The 18782-nt window shown below is 37.7% G+C and overlaps 2 protein-coding genes across 6 annotated transcripts; one reads left to right on the top strand and one right to left on the bottom strand.

Moving 5' to 3' along the window:
• The first annotated feature begins 6515 nt into the window (after positions 1–6515).
• LOC104905086 (hypothetical protein) lies at positions 6516–8921 on the top strand. The gene is made up of 2 exons (XM_010693527.3): positions 6516–7460; positions 7999–8921. The coding sequence occupies exons 1-2, from the start codon at positions 6596–6598 to the stop codon at positions 8772–8774; spliced, it is 1641 nt and encodes a 546-aa protein (XP_010691829.2). The 5' UTR covers positions 6516–6595; the 3' UTR covers positions 8775–8921.
• Positions 8922–11375: 2454 nt separating this feature from the next.
• On the bottom strand, positions 11376–18775 carry LOC104905085 (uncharacterized). 5 transcript variants are annotated; one of them, XM_057391915.1, is made up of 3 exons: positions 18673–18775; positions 13494–14342; positions 11376–12344 (listed from the first exon to the last, which is right to left on the bottom strand). In XM_057391915.1, the coding sequence occupies exons 2-3, from the start codon at positions 14269–14271 to the stop codon at positions 11566–11568; spliced, it is 1557 nt and encodes a 518-aa protein (XP_057247898.1). In that variant the 5' UTR covers positions 14272–14342; positions 18673–18775; the 3' UTR covers positions 11376–11565. The 5 variants fall into 5 exon arrangements, with proteins under 5 accessions (XP_057247898.1, XP_048492435.1, XP_057247896.1 ...); XM_048636478.1 differs by having other exon boundaries at positions 13494–14196; XM_057391913.1 differs by lacking the exon at positions 18673–18775 and having other exon boundaries at positions 13494–13952; positions 14013–14781.
• Positions 18776–18782: the final 7 nt, after the last annotated feature.

The following is an 18782-nucleotide window of genomic DNA, read 5'->3' as shown; positions in this document are numbered from 1 at the left end:
CGATTTCTTCCGACCCAAGTCATTCCGAAAGCCGATTTCGACCGACTTCACCTTATTCCATTCCGACCCAAATTCACCCAACCCAGATATCGGCCGACCCAGTCTCACCCGACCCAGTTCCGAGATCCCCTCACCCAGTTTCACCCGACCCAAGTTCACCCGACCCACCCAGTTCCGACCCATGGCACACTGTCACCCAGATTATTCCGACCCAAAGCATTCCGACCCAGCTTGGGTCAACCCAAACCCAGCCAGTGACCCAGATTGACACCTCTAGGTGTTGGTGATAATGTGTATCAACAAAAGATGGTGTTAGTGAGAAGTGCATCAATAAATATTTGGTGATGAGAAGTGCATCACATTAGGAAGAGAAGTGCTTCCATGTTAATGGAGAGAAGTGCTCCATGAAGATAAAAAAAAATGAAGGTTCATCATGTGGGAAGAATTACCAAGAATCAAGATTGTGACATAATGTTTAATGTTGGCTCCTACAAATTTTGGAGCAAGGGGGTGTGTTGGATTATGCTCCAAAATTAGTCAAATAGTTTTCCTAATAGTTAGGATTAGTTGCTAGTAATTAGTTAGTGGGTTAACAAGTAGTGGTCTAGATAATGGTCTAGTTAGTGGGATAGCAAGTAGTGGGCTACATAGTGGACATGTTATTAGTAGTGCTTTATATGCCTATTTAAAGGTTGTTTTGTTTATTCATTAAGTGAGTCCATGAAAAATATATAAAAATGTAGTCTTTCTAATTCTCTCCAAGTTTCTCTTTTCTCCTCTAAAAATTCTAGAGATTCTCCTACGCTTTAGTATATCATGTGTATAATTAGCTGTAAAGTTTTATAAAAGGTCTCATCTTGCTTAAAATGGCTTCACCACCACAAACCCCAGTTGACTATGGAGTAATTAAGCATTTCTTTTTGCAAGACGAGGTATCAGTTTCTAATTAATTGATCTTCCGAATATTTTCCACTTTCTGATCAATAAGCTATCATCAGAGTCTAGAGGTACTCTTTTCGTGCTAAATTTTTCTTAGTATAAAGCAATCTTTTTTTTGAGATAGAAGTGATTCCAATTTGTAAAATGAAAAAAGCGGCAGCACGATAGTAATAACAATCAAAGGTCCTTTTTTGTCTTTTCCTCCAATGATATGGCTAGGGCTGTCTTGAAGATTTTGAGGTCCCGATTCTAACATGAAAATTGGGCCCCTAAATTCATAGAAAATAAATATAGAAGGTTAGACTTCTAAAGGTGGAAAGTTTAAAATCTAAAGATAAATCATTGACAAATATATTAACGGTGGGAAACAAGAGTCATTTCTTCAAATATGAAGTAAAGTTTTCAAAATAATATATTTTGGGGCCTTTATAATTTTAGGGGCCCTGTGCTGTTGGGCTCCTTGCACACCTTCATCTACCCCTCTGGATATGGGTCCTTCTGAATAACTTCATATAGGCTCATTGTATGTCAATTTATATTTAAGATATATAAACTAGGGAATACTAATTTTTTAATAGTATAAAGAGTTCTACAAGTTCTTATATTATATTTTGGCTCTTTTGGAAAAGCATTTGTATTCAATGATAAGGTGCTAACATATTTTAGGTGGTAAAATGATTAGTAGTGTTTGGAGTATCCTGGAAAAAAAAACTTGTGGTTAAAATGATTTATATAATAAGTTGAAATTTTTACCTTGTTAAAATCAGGTGACTGAAATTTTGCAAAATCTTTTTAAAATTTTGATAACTCATTTTGCCAAAATAATTTATCAACTTAAACAACTACATTTGCCAAACAGTTAGACTAATCAACTATCTTATCAGTTCCAACACCTTATCAGTTTCAATTAACTCATCATTCAGTTTATTTTCATTTAATATTGCCAAATAGAGCCTTTTATTTGCGTTATTCATACACTCTCTCTGTGATCATATGTATCATGATTATATAAAAGGATAGATATGATAGTCATTTGAAATCAACTTGAATTAGTCTCGATATATACTTACAAAATATCAGCTTCTTATTATTTGTAATTGAAGATATCAAAAGTTACAACTTATATCTTGGGAGGCGTAAAACTCCATACGTAGTGATTGATAAAGAAAGAGAGAAGTATAATTAAAATTAAAATTTATGTAAACAGAGTCATGGAAATTAAGATTCAATAAACTACCAAGATTTAATAATAATTAAATTAATTAATCAATTTCTACATACTCAAAGCGCTAATTTCACAATCCAAATCTCATACTCCAACTGACAATTCGATGTAGAGGATATCGTGATAAATTTAGGAAGTGATATATGACCTAATTTAGGAAGAAAATTTCTAAAAATAAAACCATCAATTCAATGAGTAATCTTACATAAAAGTAACCAAAATTAATCCAGATTTTATGAGCTATAAAAAATCATATCCGAACTTTCACCATTATTATCTTTAAATCAATATATATCAAGAATAGAGTCGATGTTAGGAAAGGTCCATATTTTTTAGTTCACCTCAAGGCTTCCAATATGTTAGGAACGGACTTGACTTAATTGTCGGAAGGTTTCCTCGCATTCCCCGAGCTAGTTTATGTTTGCTTCTTTGCAGCTTTTACTAAGTGGTTGCCCAGCCACTCTTGGCGGAGTTACCTTGAAGGCAGCCACCTGTTTCACGACTATTGGAACAAGAGTATAATCTAAGGGTGAATGGGGTCTAGGGGAGCAGCAGTTTGTTGTTGGGACTGGGGAGCTGGGCGGTTTGGATTTTAGCTAAGCTCGAGATCACGCGGCGACTATAGTTGCACCCTAGCCAGGCCCCTTACATTACCAAGAAAAAAAATAAAACATGGAATCTTTTGACATGTAGCGAAAAGGTTACTTTTAGAGTAGTTTATAAGAGAAATTCAATATGATGACAGTATATCTCACGATACTTAGGTTAATGAAGTTTATAACCATATTCACGGAATTGAAAAGAGAAAAGATTGTCAAGAAAACTAAAGGATTGATTAGAAAAATGATACTTTTGCAAAAGAAATGCTTACTCCGTAGTCAACTAGGGTTTTAGGATGAAGCCACGTTAAGATGAGACCACTAATATATAACTTTACTGCTATTATACTCATGATATACTACAGAGTAAAAGAGAGAATTATCTGAAATAAGTGCAATAACTGATGCATATATTTCCGGGGCAAGTTTAAAGTACTGATGTTAATTGTTGGTTGAAGGTTTTTTTTTTTTTTTTTGTTGGTGGTTAAGATTGAGGTGATGTGAACGATAAATCATAGGTTCAAATCCCCTCTTTTACCCTCTCCTTCTTTGTACTTTGTACTACACTCGTGATTTATATGGATAAAAAAAATACTACTGTTTTTGCTGGTCATAACTAATTAAGTGGACGTTGACATTTCGCAAAAAACTCGTATGCGAGTTATCTTATAGTATTGAACAAGAATCCAACAGAATATGTGACATGCCCATTTGACAATTGACAAATTAAACATGATGATTATATATATCAATATTTCCTATATGTTTCTACCAATGTACTTTTTTTTATCTTAAATATATTTCATGACATATTTGTAAAAATTATAGTAATTAGATATTGATAAAGTATTCGTTGAGACGAATCAAATAAGATTTGACATAATTATATTTTTTCTTATAATATATTGAGAAATTTTTAGAATTTTCTCTGTAATTTTAAATAGTGTCAAGATCTATAGAAAAAACAAATAAAAAAAGGGAGAGTATGATATTAGAACAATATATATAGTTTATCCAAGGAAAGTATGATTATGTTTCAGTTTATTGGGCCTCCCCTCCCCCTCCCCTGGTTGTTGTGCGTCGGGTTTCCCCTCCCCCTCCCCTGGTTTTCGTCAGTCGGGCCTCCCCTCTCCCTCCCCTGGTTGTGCGTCGGGCTTCCCCTCCCCCTTCCCCTGTTTATGGTATTGTGTCGTGTTCCCTTCCCCTTTAGTTGGTCACATTCAGTTTTTTTGGCATCCCTTTCCCCTGGTGGTTGGTGCTCCCTTCCCGACCTATGCTAGCTACTCTAATTCTTCTACTTTTTTTCCCTAGTCTATATGGTCAGTGTTGGTGTTCGTAGTTGGTTATGGCAACTCAAACATGGTTGCGAGTTGCATAAGGATTGGTGGATTAAGACTTTAGTCATAGATTTTATGATTAATGAACAAGTTACTCAAGAGGATGAGAAGTGTGACCATGGTCGAGGCAATGAAAAGTTTTCCTGGTTCGGACATGTATTTTTCGATTTCATAAGTCGACGGTGTGTTCGAGAGCTCAAATTGTTGAGCTCTCCTTCTGACTTGGCAACAATCTTGTTGGTCCTTGGCTTGAAAAATTCAAATATGCAGGCGACACCCCAATTTCAACTGGTGGATTTCAGCATGCCTCAATTCTCCTACTTACTGGAGAAACCTAAAGTACTCTCGAGAAAGAGTCATGAGTCACCTAGGAACATGACTCTTCAACATATCATGAGCCTAGAATCCCAAGCGTCAGAAGTTCGTTGGGATTTGCTCATGTGGCAAGGCGCAAATCTTGCATTCGGTTATTCGTTGTCCGGATCATGAACGGCATTCGCTTCTCGTACCGCTTTCATCAGTTATTAAATTTTTTAACTCCACCAGAACAATCATCAACCAGCGACACCCTCCTTAATAGGGATGGCAAATGGGCGGGGCGGATGCGGATACCCCTAAATCCACACCCACCTCCACCTAAATTTTCCATACCCACCACCTACCCGCCAACCATGGCGGGTACAAGTTTCCATATCCACCTCCGCCCACGCGGGTATAAGGTTATACCCACATCCGCTCCACCACCCAAGTGGATATCCATTACCCACTTATACCCGCCCATCACCTAGGTGGATTTTCCACCCGCCCACCTCATTTATTTTCTATATATGACCTATTATATAAATTAATTTTTAGAAACACCCATTCAAAGAAAAAAAAAGTACACATTCTTAGTATTCATATTTCTTAATTATTTTTTACAATTTTGTAGATTTATGAACATAATTCTTTATTTTATAAAGGGTAAATTAGTAAATATTATACGGGGCGGATGGATATGGGGCGGGGCGGGTGGATTTGGGGCGGATGTGACCTCATATCCACCACCTACCCACCACCCATGGCGGATTTGACTTTTCGTATCCATAACCACCCACTACCCACCAAAGTCATATCCATACCCGCCCCAACTGGGGCGGATGCGGTGCGAAACCCGCCAAATTATACCCACCTGCCATCCCTACTCCTTAATCAGCGACTCTCTATCAGTTTTGTTTGCTTTTGTTTTTTAGGGCATGTAAGAGCACATAAAGCTCAATTAGTTATTACTTTGTTTTGTGTTTGTTTGTATTAGTAATAGGAAGTAACTCGTTGTTTAATTAATGCACGTTTTCTCGATGTCAAAAAAAATCTAAGGAGCTTTTGTCAATTTTCAAACCTATTAATTGAAAAAGACTATTGTATAGAATTTTATTTCCCTTCATAATCAGTTTGATTAGATATTTTCATCGTCAAACATAGCCTAAGTTAAAAGTAAGTCTAACTTTTTTTGAGCCTCCTTTCAGAAATACGTGATAAGAAGAATTTTATGCGGGTTGCCTCGCATAGGGTCACTCACCCATAGGCTCAAAACCCCAACTCTCCTCCCCACCCCCACAACATTGAAATTTTGTTTCCACCAAAACTAAAACCTTGATCTATCATGTGGGAGATAGGAAGCTAGATTATAAGACCCAAGAGTCGTTGATAAGTAAATCTAAATATATATACTCATAAAATCATCATACTAGCCATATAGTGCAATATATTAAATAAATACAGGCTTTTGTATTTAATTATGGAAAGACCATGAGTAATAATTACTGAGTACATAAATCTACTTGAATGTCCCATCGTTATCAATTATTTCAGAATGAAATTTTTGAGAGTAATAAGTCATATTTTTCTTTTGAGGGAATAGTAATTTATACTAATATACGATAAAAGGATCTTGTCACATTTAGTTGTAACTTAAAATAGTAGTAATAAAATATTGTTACTTTTTCTATTTTATAATAGCATTCACACTTTACGAAAATTTGCTTTGATCACAAATGTCTCTCAAATACGATAAATAAAAATTATAAAAATTATATCGTTGGATTCGTCTTGAAAAGTACTATAATAGTATTATTTTTGAAATTTTCTATGAACATAAATTGAGAGTAATTAACTGTCAAAGTTCGACCTCAAATATCGTGCGTGTCTTATATTGTGAAACGAAGGGAGTATATTGGAAGGAGAAAAGGTTGGTTTAATAAGTTTACCACAAGCATTTCAATCATGATAACCCAACCATGCTTTTCTGATTAGTAAGCAATTTTAGATGCATGTGGAAGATGGCTTCAATCAAGGAATATATATGCATTTGAGTTTGTTGAACTCCTCGACCCAACATGCAAGGAATATACTAATAATTCATGAATACAAGTGGACTAACTATCCATCTATAAAAGGATTTGTGGGATTTAGTTTTAGATATCCACTTCTCAAATCTCATCTGATCTTATACTAAAATGCTACACAAAAATAATATGGGTCTCCCCAAGATGTTGTCTCTTGGGTGTTTTTGTGTTCTATTGTTGGCTATCATGGTAGACGCAGCCACTCCTCCAGGAATTGCAAACCATCCTGCTAGAGCTTCATGTAAGATCAAAAAGTACAAGATGTGCTATAACTTAGAACATGTTTGTCCCAAATTTTGTCCTGATAGTTGTGAAGTAGATTGTGCTTCATGTAAGCCAATTTGTACTTCAAGATCATCAAGTGGTGATGGTTCATCATCCTCGGCATCTTCTGCGGCATCTTCAGCAGCCTCATCTGCAGCATCGTCTGCGGCATCATCTGCTGCATCTTCTGCAGCATCATCTGCTGCATCTTCTGCAGCATCATCAGCGGCTTCTTCAGCTGCATCATCAGCAGCATCATCTGCAGATGGTAAAACTCACTATTCAGATGATGAATCAAATGATAAAAAAGCAGAAAGCCAGAATGGGAGTAAAAAAGGAGATAATAGCAAAGAAAATGAAGGTAAAAAAGGAGATGATGGTAATAAGAAAGGAGATGGTGATAGTTATCAATCAACTCCACCACCATATTATCCTACAACACCCTCTTCACCAACACCTCCAAAAACAACACCTTCTACCCCATCAACTCCACCATCATCACCCTATCCAGCACCTCCTACGCCTTCGACACCATCTCCTTCTACCCCCGCAACACCTTCTTCTCCTCCTAAATCTTCCGAAGTTGCCTCTAGAAAGAGGGTCAGATGCAAGAACAAGACTTATGGACAGTGTTATAATCAAGCGCATGTATGCCCAGCCAATTGCCCTACTTCATGTCAAGTTGATTGCGTCACTTGCAAGCCTGTCTGCAGTAAGTTTCATACTCCCTCCATCCTATAATTAATACAGTGTTGGTTTTTTTTTTCACGGTCTCCAAGACGTAACTTTAACCTTTAATATCTTCAATTTTGTATTAATAAAAAATATAAAAAGTTGATATTATGAAACTACACATTGAGACGAATTTAACAAGATCCCACATCCGTACCCCTAGGCAGGCAAAGCTGCTTCGAACACATGATCGAATATGTTTTTTTATATATACAAATGAGAATATTCGGTCAAAGATTTTAAAGTTTGACCCACCAAAAATGAATTAGGCACCTATATTATGGACGGAGGATTAGTTTTTTATCAACTATCATATCTAATTTGAATCTTAAATTTCTATTCTCCAGGAGTACTATATATCACTATATGCATGTACTATTATCTTGTTTATTAAGCATTGTTAACTACGCTCTATTTGGCAATACTACCTTAAATTTAGCTGAAACTGATAAGGTATAACTGAAACTCATAAGGTAAAATGATCACTAATAACTTTATTTTTTGTACTCTGTCGTTAGATTGTGACTATCCTGGAGCAGTATGTCAAGACCCTCGCTTCATAGGAGGAGATGGAATCACCTTCTACTTCCACGGAAAGAAGGAACGAGACTTTTGCCTTGTGACAGACTCTAACCTTCATATCAACGCACACTTCATAGGAAAAAGAAACATAAACATGGGTCGTGACTTCACTTGGGTTCAGTCCATCGGAATTCTTTTCGACGGTCATCGTCTCTTCTTAGGAGCTAAGAAGACATCCACATGGGATGATGCCAATGACCGCCTCTCATTAGCTTTCGACGGAGAGCCCATATTCCTCGACGAAACTCTAGGCTACGAGTGGCGGTCCACATCTACACCACAAGTCACCATAACAAGGGCTAACAGTGAAACCAACAATGTTATTATTGATGTCCAAGGAAAACTCAAGATCATAGCTACTGTTGTACCAATCACTGAAGAAGACTCTAGGATTCATAACTATGGGATAACCAAGGATGATTCTTTTGCACATCTTGATCTTGCATTCAAGTTTTTTTCGTTAACTGGGAAAGTTGACGGTGTGTTAGGAAAAACTTACAGAGATGATTATGTTAGCAAAGTGAATGTTGGGGCAGCCATGGCAGTTGTGGGAGGGGAGAGAGAATATGCAGCTAGTAGCATTTTTGCTACAGATTGTTTGGCTTCAAGGTTTAATGGTGGCCAACAAGAGACTCCATTGGAGGCATTGGACATTGCTAACATGGAATGTTCTAGTGGGATGAATGGGGAGGGTGTCGTTTGCAAGAGGTAACTTGATATACCTTGAAGGTCATTCAGAACTTTGAAGATCTTACTTATTCGAGTAATTGTAATAAGGCAAGAAGCCATGTTAAATTCTTTGGCTTCTGCCCGATGTCTAATATTTATATTTTTCTTCTAATTCAAATGTAACACTTCTCTTCTTGAGAAGTGCAAAATAAATGCTATAACATTTTACTTTTGGTTATGTTGGAACATTTATTTGTGTCCGTTGATGTTATCGTTGATGTTATTGATGAGTAAGAAGGAAAAATGAGAAGGCAAGTCAGTAGAGTGCTCGCTTTCCAGAAGAGCACACGCTCAAAGTTGGCAGGGATTTGGAATTAGAACCAAATTCTTGACAGGGTTGAGGAGCGTCGGCTCCTGTCTAGAGCGTCGGCTCCTGCCTGGAGCACCAGCTCCTATTCGTCAGTTTTCCTGACGAGACATTTCTTTTGCGAAATGGTGCATGTCTTTTCATATATGGTTGCATCTTTTCATCTGTAAGTCTTCCCTAGTATATATAGGGACATATCACATGTGGAATGGGAGAGAGAGAATTCATTCATACTTACTTAAAGTGTGAAATCATTCCATGGTACTTGCTTAGAGAATGTTATTCTCTTGTATTTTGTCTAAACAAAATCAGAGCACGAACTCTTGTTGGGCTTGTTTCTTGTTAACAACCAAGATTCAATGTTTCTTCTTTGTATCTCGTAAGTATTACCGTGATACTCTGTTGTTCCTAGTGGGTCGGTAAATAACTTATAGAAAAGCGTATCTAATACGTGCTTGGAAGTTCTAATATGTGAATTTCTTGCATTTTTTTACCTGTTGGACAGAGAGAAGTTGAGAGTGTTAGGGTTTTGAGAAGTTGAGGCTTTGAGAGAAAAAGTTTAGCTTTTAAACTCAAGCCATTTGTACAACTACTTTCTAAAAAGAACGGATCTATGGGTCCAGCAAATGTGTTTGATCTAGACCCAAATTTGTGTTTTGACACCAAGACTTGGATCATACGGTTCAACTTTTTTGGGTCCAACGACTTTGAGAGAACAAGAAATTCTCTTTTCAAATTGAGTAAGTATAGGAAAGCCTGCAATAAATATAGTGATGCTATCTAATGTCTGTGTGTTACCTTTACTGCTCTTTGTGAACATGGTTCTGCTCACAATGTCGATCCTGAGCTTAGGGAGCTATTTATTTCTTTGCAATTGAATATTGCTGCTTGTGAGATCAAACTAATCAGTTTGACAAAGTTGTTTTTCGTGTTCATTGGTATTGGGGGTTGATAAGAGTAATGTGAAAGCTCTTTTTAGGAGAGATTTGGCTCTAGTAAAAGTTGGAAGTTTGGAGAAGGATTATGATGACTTAAGAGCAGCCAGAGTAGTTTAACCAAAACAATAAGAAAATTGCTCAAGAGATTGCAAGTCTTGAGGACACCCTATTTCCAGTTTTTAGTGTTAAGCTAATGCCTAGTTGTGTAGAGCAAGCTCCTAAGCAGGGAGCTACAGACACCCAATCACTAACCACTGGACTTCGTGAGTTGTATTTTCATGTCTAGGGTGTGACAGAGAGAAGTTTCTCTTCCAAAGAACATTGTAATGGAGGAGAAAATATTGTTGAGATGGATGAAATGTGTAAGGAGGAGGAAAGCTTGGAGAGTTCGATGTCTCCCAAGTCTCCTTTTCGCAAGCAAAACTTCAACAAAGTCACCTTTGTCAACAACAAACGACCATCCTCTACCATGATGACCCCCACAAATGTAGAAAAGCTACGGGAAAGAAATTCAATTATATCAATCCCACTCTTTGTCAGTTTTGAAGGTTCCCACCTTCACCTCAAAAACTAAAATCTTGAAGGAGGCCCCCCGCAACTCCAAGTAGAGGGAAGCGCAGGTCTCTAATCCGACTCTCGCTGTAAATGAAGGCCTCGTGGCTGATGTACAAGTCCTAAGGAAGAAAACCGGACCGCTAAGGCTCTTTAGGAGTTGCACGATATTGAGGTAAGTATTGATGCCTCAACTAACACAATTTCGAGTGCAGATGTTCCAATGCAGGACAAATTCAACAGTTCGAAAAAAACACTCAAAGAAGAAGAAAGGACAAATGGTACGAGCAGAGGAAAAGAGCTTGTTCATAAGGTGTCGAAGACTTATTAGACGCATTGATGTCATACCCGTCTCTAGCTCTAGAAGAAGGTTCATGAAGAGGATAAACCGACTCTCAAGTAGGATTCGAGTAAAGAAGCACTGCTCCATTTTCGTCGGATTTCTCTTATCATATTAGGAAAAAAACATGTTAGTCAAGTCAAGGACTCTTCCAATCTAGCAAGTGGTGCTAGCAACAGAGGATCCTAAGTGTGTTATTTTCTAGTTTTTGCAAATTTTCCGATGTCAAAAAAATAATGCCATGTCCATTCATTAGTCAACAATTTTGAAATTGCTCATCTATCAGGCAACAAAAACTGTTTTGCAGAAAATATATGAATAGCAGTACTACTTCTCTACATCAGGCAATCCTTAAGTTCACGTAAACATCAGCTAATTATTGGGAACTGCTATATATGGTTGAATTTGAGAAACTGCCAACGAATTAAAAAGATCAATTACTTCAAATTATTGAACGAACTTGAAATTGTTATATTATACTTCATTATATAAATGTGTGTATAAGTTCTTACAGCTTCATAATATCTTTATTACAAACATCAATTGATTAAATCATACTATCAGAAGCCAAATATTTTTAGGACTTCCAATTGTAGCTTGTATAATTAGTTCATATAGGTGATCCGATAATTTTGAGTTACCTCCTGCAAACTACCCCGGCCACTCCATTCATCCCACTAGCACAATTCATGTTGACAAGCTCCAACGCCTCCAATGGAGTCTCCTCTATGCCACTGTTAAACCTTGAAGCCAAACAATCTGTAGCAAACATGCTACTAGTTGCATATTCTCTCTCTCCTCCAACAACTGCCATGGCTGCTCCGACATTTATTTTGCTAACATAGTCATTCCTATAAGTTTTTCCTAACACACCATCAACCTTACCGGTTAATGAATAGAACTTAAACCCGAGATCAAGATGTGCGAAACAATCTTCCTTGGTTATCCCATAGTTGTGAACCCTAGAGTCTTCTTCAGTAATAGGTACAACCTTAGCTGTGATATGGAATTTTCCTTGGACTTCAATAACAACATTGTTGGTTTCACTATCAGCCCTTGTTATGGTGACTTGTGGCATAGATGTGGACTGCCACTTGTAGCCTAGAGTTTCGTCAAGGAATATGGGCTCGCCATCAAAAGCTAATGAGAGCCGGTCATTGGCATCATCCCAAGTGGAGGTCTTCTTGGCTCCTAAGAAGAGTTGATGGTTGTCGAAGAGGATTCCGATAGATTGAACCCAAGTGAAGTCACGACCCATGTTTATGTTTCTTTTTCCTATAAAGTGTGCATTAATGTGAAGGTTAGGGTCTGTCACAAGGCAGAAGTTTTGCTCCTTCTTGCCATGGAAGTAGAAGGTATTTCCATCTCCTCCTACGAAGCGAGGGTCTTGACATACGGCCCCTGGATAGTTACAACCTAAACAAGAACAAAATATCATTATCAACTTCATTATCTTGAATAAGTATATAATTATTAAGTTGCCTGGATGCTTTGCTTTGTACTCAAAATTGGATTCGAACTGTAATATATAAAATCAGATCTTGGTGTAGAGATATTCGCAATATTTACTCAAGTGAATTGATATAGATTAGGAGAAAATCTTCGTTTGTCCACTGGTAGATCACCTTACTTTTCCTTATAGGAAGGTAACTAGACAAATCAATTTTTTTTTTAACCATATGAGCCACGAAGGCGGTACAAAGTACAAAGAAGGGGAGGGGGGGATTCGAACATGTGACCTATTGTTCACAGCACCTCACTCTTAACCACTAGACCAAGACATCCTTGGTTAACTAGACAAATTAATCGTATAATCAGGAAAGGAAAAAAAAAGTATCTATATGACGTATAATGATGTGAAAATTATTACTAATACTCCCTCCCATATTATAGTACTTGCATTCCATTTTGGATGTTCCAAAATATTGTACCTACTTCATTTTTTATATTTGGTTTGACTAGATTGTCCTCAATTTTTCCAAAATATTCATACCTTTCTTTCAAAATATGTGCTCTTATTAATCATTTTGCACCATCTGCAAGGAAATTATTGCTTTTGGTTTTTTTGAAGGAAAAAGAAATATAGTTAGTTGCAAGACAAAAGTTCTTCGTTAATTTTTTTTTTCTTTTTTGAGAATCCTACTACCCCCTCCATTCTCATTAATTCCCGTGAAAAGAAAGAAGTAAGCACTAAGTTAATGCTCTCAAAGCCAGCCACATGTAAATTTCTAGTTATACAGGAGAACACTAAATATGACGACCATGAAAATCTAACCTTTTTTAAATGCTTTTGGACCCACATATCTAATTTTAATCCTATTTTCGACATTTTTCTCATAGCCATAATAATAATGACCACCAAAATTTTCATATGCAATGAGAAAATATAGCAACTCCCAAATCTTAACAAAACAAAATTGTTTAAATCTATCTCTACTGAAATTTTAATAAGTTGTGTTCGATACACGCACATGTTCAAGCAGAAAAAAACTAGAAAGTTTTGAATGAGTTTCAGAAAAAGTTGGAATTATTCAAAACATTTTAAAGGAGTTAAAAGAGACTTACTGCAAACAGGTTTGCAAGTGACACAATCAACTTGACATGAAGTAGGGCATTCAGCAGGGCAAAGATGTTGTTGATTATAGCATTGCCCGTAGTTCTTGTTCCTGCACCGAACTCTCTTCCTAGAGGCCACACCAGAATTAGGAGGAGAAGATGGTGTTGAGGGAGTAGAAGGAGATGGTGTCGAGGGAGTAGAAGGAGATGGTGTGGGTGGTTTCGGAGAAGGGGTAGGGGTAGAAGGAGGTGATGGTGTAGGGCTTGGAGGTGTCTGTGAAGGTGGTGACGGAGATGGAGTAGGAGGAGAAGGTGTTGGAGTTTCATAGGTTGGTGGAGGTGAAGGTTTAGGGCTCGGTGGTGTCTTCTTAGGTGGTGATGGGGTTGGAGTAGGAGGAGACGGGGTTGGTGGGGAAGGAGTAGGAGGAGACTTGGTTGGTGGGGATGGTGTAGGAGGAGATGGTGTAGGTGGGGAAGGAGTAGGAGGAGACTTGGTTGGTGGGGATGGTGTAGGAGGAGAAGGTGTAGGAGGAGACGGTGTTGGAGTTTCATAGGTTGGTGGAGTGGATCCTGAATTATCATCATCGCCTCCTTTGTTACCGCCCTTATCATCATCACCTCCTTTGTTACCGCCCTTATCATCATCGCCTCCTTTCTGACCACCTTCATCATCATCGGAATCAGGTGGCGATGATCCTGGACCACAAATGGGCTTGCATGAAGCACATTCAACATGGCAACTATCAGGACAAAATTTAGGACAAACATGCTCCAAGTTATAGCACATCTTATACTTCTTGATCTTACATGATGCTCTTGCAAGATTCTTAGCAATTCCTGGAGGAGTTGCAGCCTCTACTACAATGGCCAACAACAAAAGAAAGCACCCAAGATAAATTATCTTAGGCAGAGCCATTTTCAAATACTCTAGCTCTTATATATAAAATTAAGCAGAAACTGAGTAATATACTTATTGCTGTGGACTGATATCTAGTACTGCACCAAAACTTCTTCTTAAATAGATGTTCATTCAACCCATGTTGATGACTTATAATATTCCCTTAAACTTAGGGTCAAAACGTTGACATACCTTTTAAGTTATCTTCCACATGCATGGGGGTACATGTTGCAGAGCAACAGATAAAACAGGAAAAAGACCTTTGATTGTTAATTCTGCTATGTTTATTTTGTTATTTTATATCACCAAATTGGTATCACCTCAATCTGAAGAAAATACAGGCACTGTTTTCTGAACATGGAATAATAACAGCTCAGTGAGTGCCTGAGTGGCCAGAATATTTGGGTGTTTCTCTATATGATGCTTATCAATTAAGATGATTATTTTTTAAGTATGGAATTGAAAGAAATTATATTAGTAGAGATCATAGAGATAATAAAGAAAGTGACCCTAAAAGCAAGGGAAGATGCTGCTTTTAGAACTATGTACGCATAGTATAGTGGAGAATTTATAATATTGCTACCTAAAATTCAGTTTTAAGAATGGTATAATTAGTATTTTTCTGCTAAAATATAAGCATATTGGACTTGCCTCTACATCGCCACTCTTTCGCGGATTCAATGTATTGCTTAATACTAGCTCTATTTTCTAATCGTTGATCCTCTTTTACAATCACCAATATATACATTTAATTATCAATATCTTTCCCGTCAAAAAAAATATCAATATTATGTTTAAGTGTACATTTTAAAATATAATTAATGTTTTTTATAGTAATAAAAACTCATTATCAAGAGCTATCAAATTCATTCCACAAGCAGGAATTGGAGAAAATCACTTTAGTTGAAACCTATGTAGCATTAAGTCGGCGACAGTACAGATAGGAATTGGGACGAAAAACTGCAAATTTGAAAATCTTAAAAGAATGTACTGCGATGAAACGACAAGAGTAATCAAAAACTAACAAAAATAAGAAAATAAGTATTCAGACAAATTGATAGTGAATATTATGCATAAAGTGCTCAATTAATCCAAGATAAAAACATATTAAGAACGCATATTCAATCTATCAAGCAAATGTCTACCTTGTTTACCAAATATTAAGCTAGTGCGCCACTTAAGAATGGTCGGTATTGCTATTCCCCGTCCTAACTTTACTTGCTAATGCCTTGTATTTTAATACCAAACATCTCCTCTTTCCCCCTTATTCCCCCTTTCCTTTGCAACCAACTCTGCCCTGGTTCCCATACTCCATCCCTTTCACCCCTTGTCCCCCTCGTCTGAATTCTCTTTCCCTCCCTCCCTCTCCCCCCTTTCTCCCCTTCCCTCCCCCCCCCCCCAACCACTTAAGAATGGCCAGTATTGCTATTCCCCGTCCTAACTTTACTTGCTAATGCCTTGTATTTTAATACCAAACATCTCCTCTTTCCCCCTTATTCCCCCTTTCCCATACTCCATCCCTTTCACCCCTTGTCCACCCTACCACGGGACCTCCTCCACGGCTTCACTTCAACAGAAATTTCGTCTGAATTCTCTTTCCCTCCCTCCCTCTCCCCCCTTTCTCCCCTTCCCTCCCCCTCCTCCTCACCTCCCCCCCCCTCTCCCCCTCCATCCCCCCCTCTCTCTCTCCCTCCCTCCTTCCTCCCTCTCCCTTCCCCCCTCTCTCTCCCTCTATCTATCTCTATCCCTCTCCCTCTCTCTATCCCTATCCCTATCCCTCTTCCCTTCTCTCTCTCTCTCTCTAACCATAGGTTGGAGCGTCGATTGCAAAGCCTGGACCTATGATCAGGTGTTTACCATTTCAGCCGCATTCATAGGTTTAAGCATGAATGGCGGACGTCAGGCCCGCTAGTTTGAGCGATTAATTGATCCAGTGAGGTTTGAGGTTCAGTCAAGCTCAGCATGTCTTCAAGGTAATGAAAATCAAAATACCAAAGAGATTTTGAGGTAGCTGGTGCCAGTTGTGGCGCCGAGGTTGGCGGAAATTTTGGACCTTCAATTGTGCTCTTAATGGTGGTGGGTGCAAGTGGAGAAGGAAGATGGAGGAAAGAAAGAGTTAGAGAGTTAAAGGGATAAGAGAGTGTGTCTCAAAAGGGAATGCAAGCAGGGGGAAGAGGAAAGAGAAAGAGGAGTTGAAGTGGTTCCGTTGGTGGTGGTTGGTGGTTTTGATGGGGTGGAGTAGGAAAGTATAGGAGAGAAAGAGTACGGGTTACTAGTACAACGAAAGGAAAAAAGGGGAAAATATGAGTGTAATTTTATTGAGGGCGTTATCAAGCAAAAAATATAGCGGAATTTAGTCTCTCACCCTATCATTTAACACTCAACAAAGCTCCAAAAAAAGTATGAGTTCGGCAAATTGACAAAACTACGTACATTGCGCGTTTGTCACACAAGACAGGTAAAAATAGGTAAGCAATCAACCGATCCCCAAGAGTTAGATGATGCAAAAAAATCTTTTTTTGTAAAAGATCGTTAATTCTAAGACTTAGGGACACGCGTGCTAGTCTGGAAAATTTTTTGTCATTGCCAATAACCTAACATTCGGGAATTTTCCAAGAAGCATCACCAAGACATATCGGTTGTAGTTATTTATGGACTCCATTAGGAACAATCGAGTAGCTGTATAAGACTACTCAAATGCAATGAAGACAAATAGTTTCCATTATTGTAGCAAGTAATTTTTACAAGAGTTAGTTTGTTATTTGTGTTCAACTTAAAACCAAGAAATAAACTTTGTGATTCATTTCACGTCTACAACACTCCCCTAATTTATAGAGAATATAAAATAGTATTTCTGGATATATATGGATAGAGCGACATGGGCACATTAAACACACCTTACTGCTAAAGACTAATTACATAGTTACTCTATATATTTTCCCAAATTTTCTTTATAAGCTCTATTGACGCTTCATAGGGTTGTCTAGGGTCTATATAGCCACTTAGACCACAAAAGACCACCTGATTTCAAAGCTATAGTCATTCCTCAAAACACTTACCAAGTCTTATGTGGATGTCAACTCTCAAATCAAAACCCATCTACATTATTTGCTCTTGTGGCTCTCTCTATACCAAAACTCAAAGTTTTTTGGGGGTAAGTCAACATAAAGTTGAAGGAAACTTGGGGCGAATCCACCACCCATAGCTATAGACCTTAGTAAAAGCTACAAGTCAGAGGTGACATTCGGCACAAGATTTATACTCCATTATGAAAAGCATAACTAAGACCCCTATTATAGAAATAATCGGATAGTCTAGACAAGTTAAACAAAGATATAGTTTCCTAACTTCCCAAAAGATTGTCCAAAGTCACATAGTAGCCCTCGGAAGCTTCATTTGGAGCCATGTGGAATGCAGTGAAATATCCATATGACTCTTTCAAATCATACAAGATGAGACCAATGTATATGGTGAGATAGATATCGGATCAACTAATTACCCCAAAATCTATAAGTGATGCCTTAAAACACCCGTACATTGTATGATATCAATGTCAAATGGTGTCTATAATGGGTTAATGACCTTCAAATGGCATACAAACCCACAATTCTGAAATGCCACCTCAGATGTTATCTTTACGATAGAGACTATGTTACTCAGGCTTGGGTACTTGTGTCCACACACAGGTATGTATCAAAGCGTCCTACTCGAAAACTTCATAAAAAATTTCATGGTATTAGCCCAAAATGAAGTGTATATCGTTCACCCTCAGTAAATGTGTCGAAGATTGAACGAGTAATTGACGCGATACAAAGAATCCAAATAACATAACTTGGTTCCATGGAAATATCAACAAAACAAAAGGAAAAGGAGCTAAGGCTTACAAGCTAAGAAACCTAACATGAAGTTTGTTACCCTAACAACAACCAAATTTATGGTTGAATAAACCAAATATTGAACCAAATCACGAGCCTTGTAATCATTTATATAACGCAATTGTGTTGTTCAGGCTCTAGAGGTCTCCCAAGGTTTTACATCTTCACAATGTCCTGCATTTATTCAAAGTAACAGTTTCCTTGTATAATTCCTCACTAATCTTGCCTTTCTAAAAGGTTTTCCTCATCACACCCTAGAAATTCTAACAAAACTAATTAGTTACTGGATGGTAGCTGATGTAATTGTAAGAGGTCAATTTAAAGTAAAGCGCTTACTTACCCTGCTTTCTATGAAAGCAATATGAGAAGGAGCCAGGTTATTGAAAGCAGCAACAGATATATAAGTAGTCAATACCTGCAACATAGAAGTGATAATTAGTTCCAGGTGAATAATCTTAAATGATCCACAACACGGTCTTCAGTTCAGTTCTTGTATCAGCATCTTCAAAGGCTGGTGAGTGGTGA

The sequence above is a fragment of the Beta vulgaris genome, chromosome 9 (genome assembly GCF_026745355.1).
Source record: "Beta vulgaris subsp. vulgaris cultivar EL10 chromosome 9, EL10.2, whole genome shotgun sequence".
Taxonomy (NCBI): domain Eukaryota; kingdom Viridiplantae; phylum Streptophyta; class Magnoliopsida; order Caryophyllales; family Amaranthaceae; genus Beta; species Beta vulgaris.
This window is presented reverse-complemented; position numbering and strand designations above follow the sequence as displayed.

Coding starts and splice junctions, on each gene's coding strand:
- LOC104905085 (XM_048636476.2), bottom strand. CDS start 14,400: ATGGCTCTGCCTAAGATAATTTATCTTGGGTGCTTTCTTTTGTTGTTG. Junction 12,345..13,493: donor CACTTGCAAACCTGTTTGCA/GTAAGTCTCTTT, acceptor GTTCTTGTTTAG/GTTGTAACTATCCAGGGGCC.
- LOC104905086 (XM_010693527.3), top strand. CDS start 6,596: ATGCTACACAAAAATAATATGGGTCTCCCCAAGATGTTGTCTCTTGGG. Junction 7,461..7,998: donor CACTTGCAAGCCTGTCTGCA/GTAAGTTTCATA, acceptor CTCTGTCGTTAG/ATTGTGACTATCCTGGAGCA.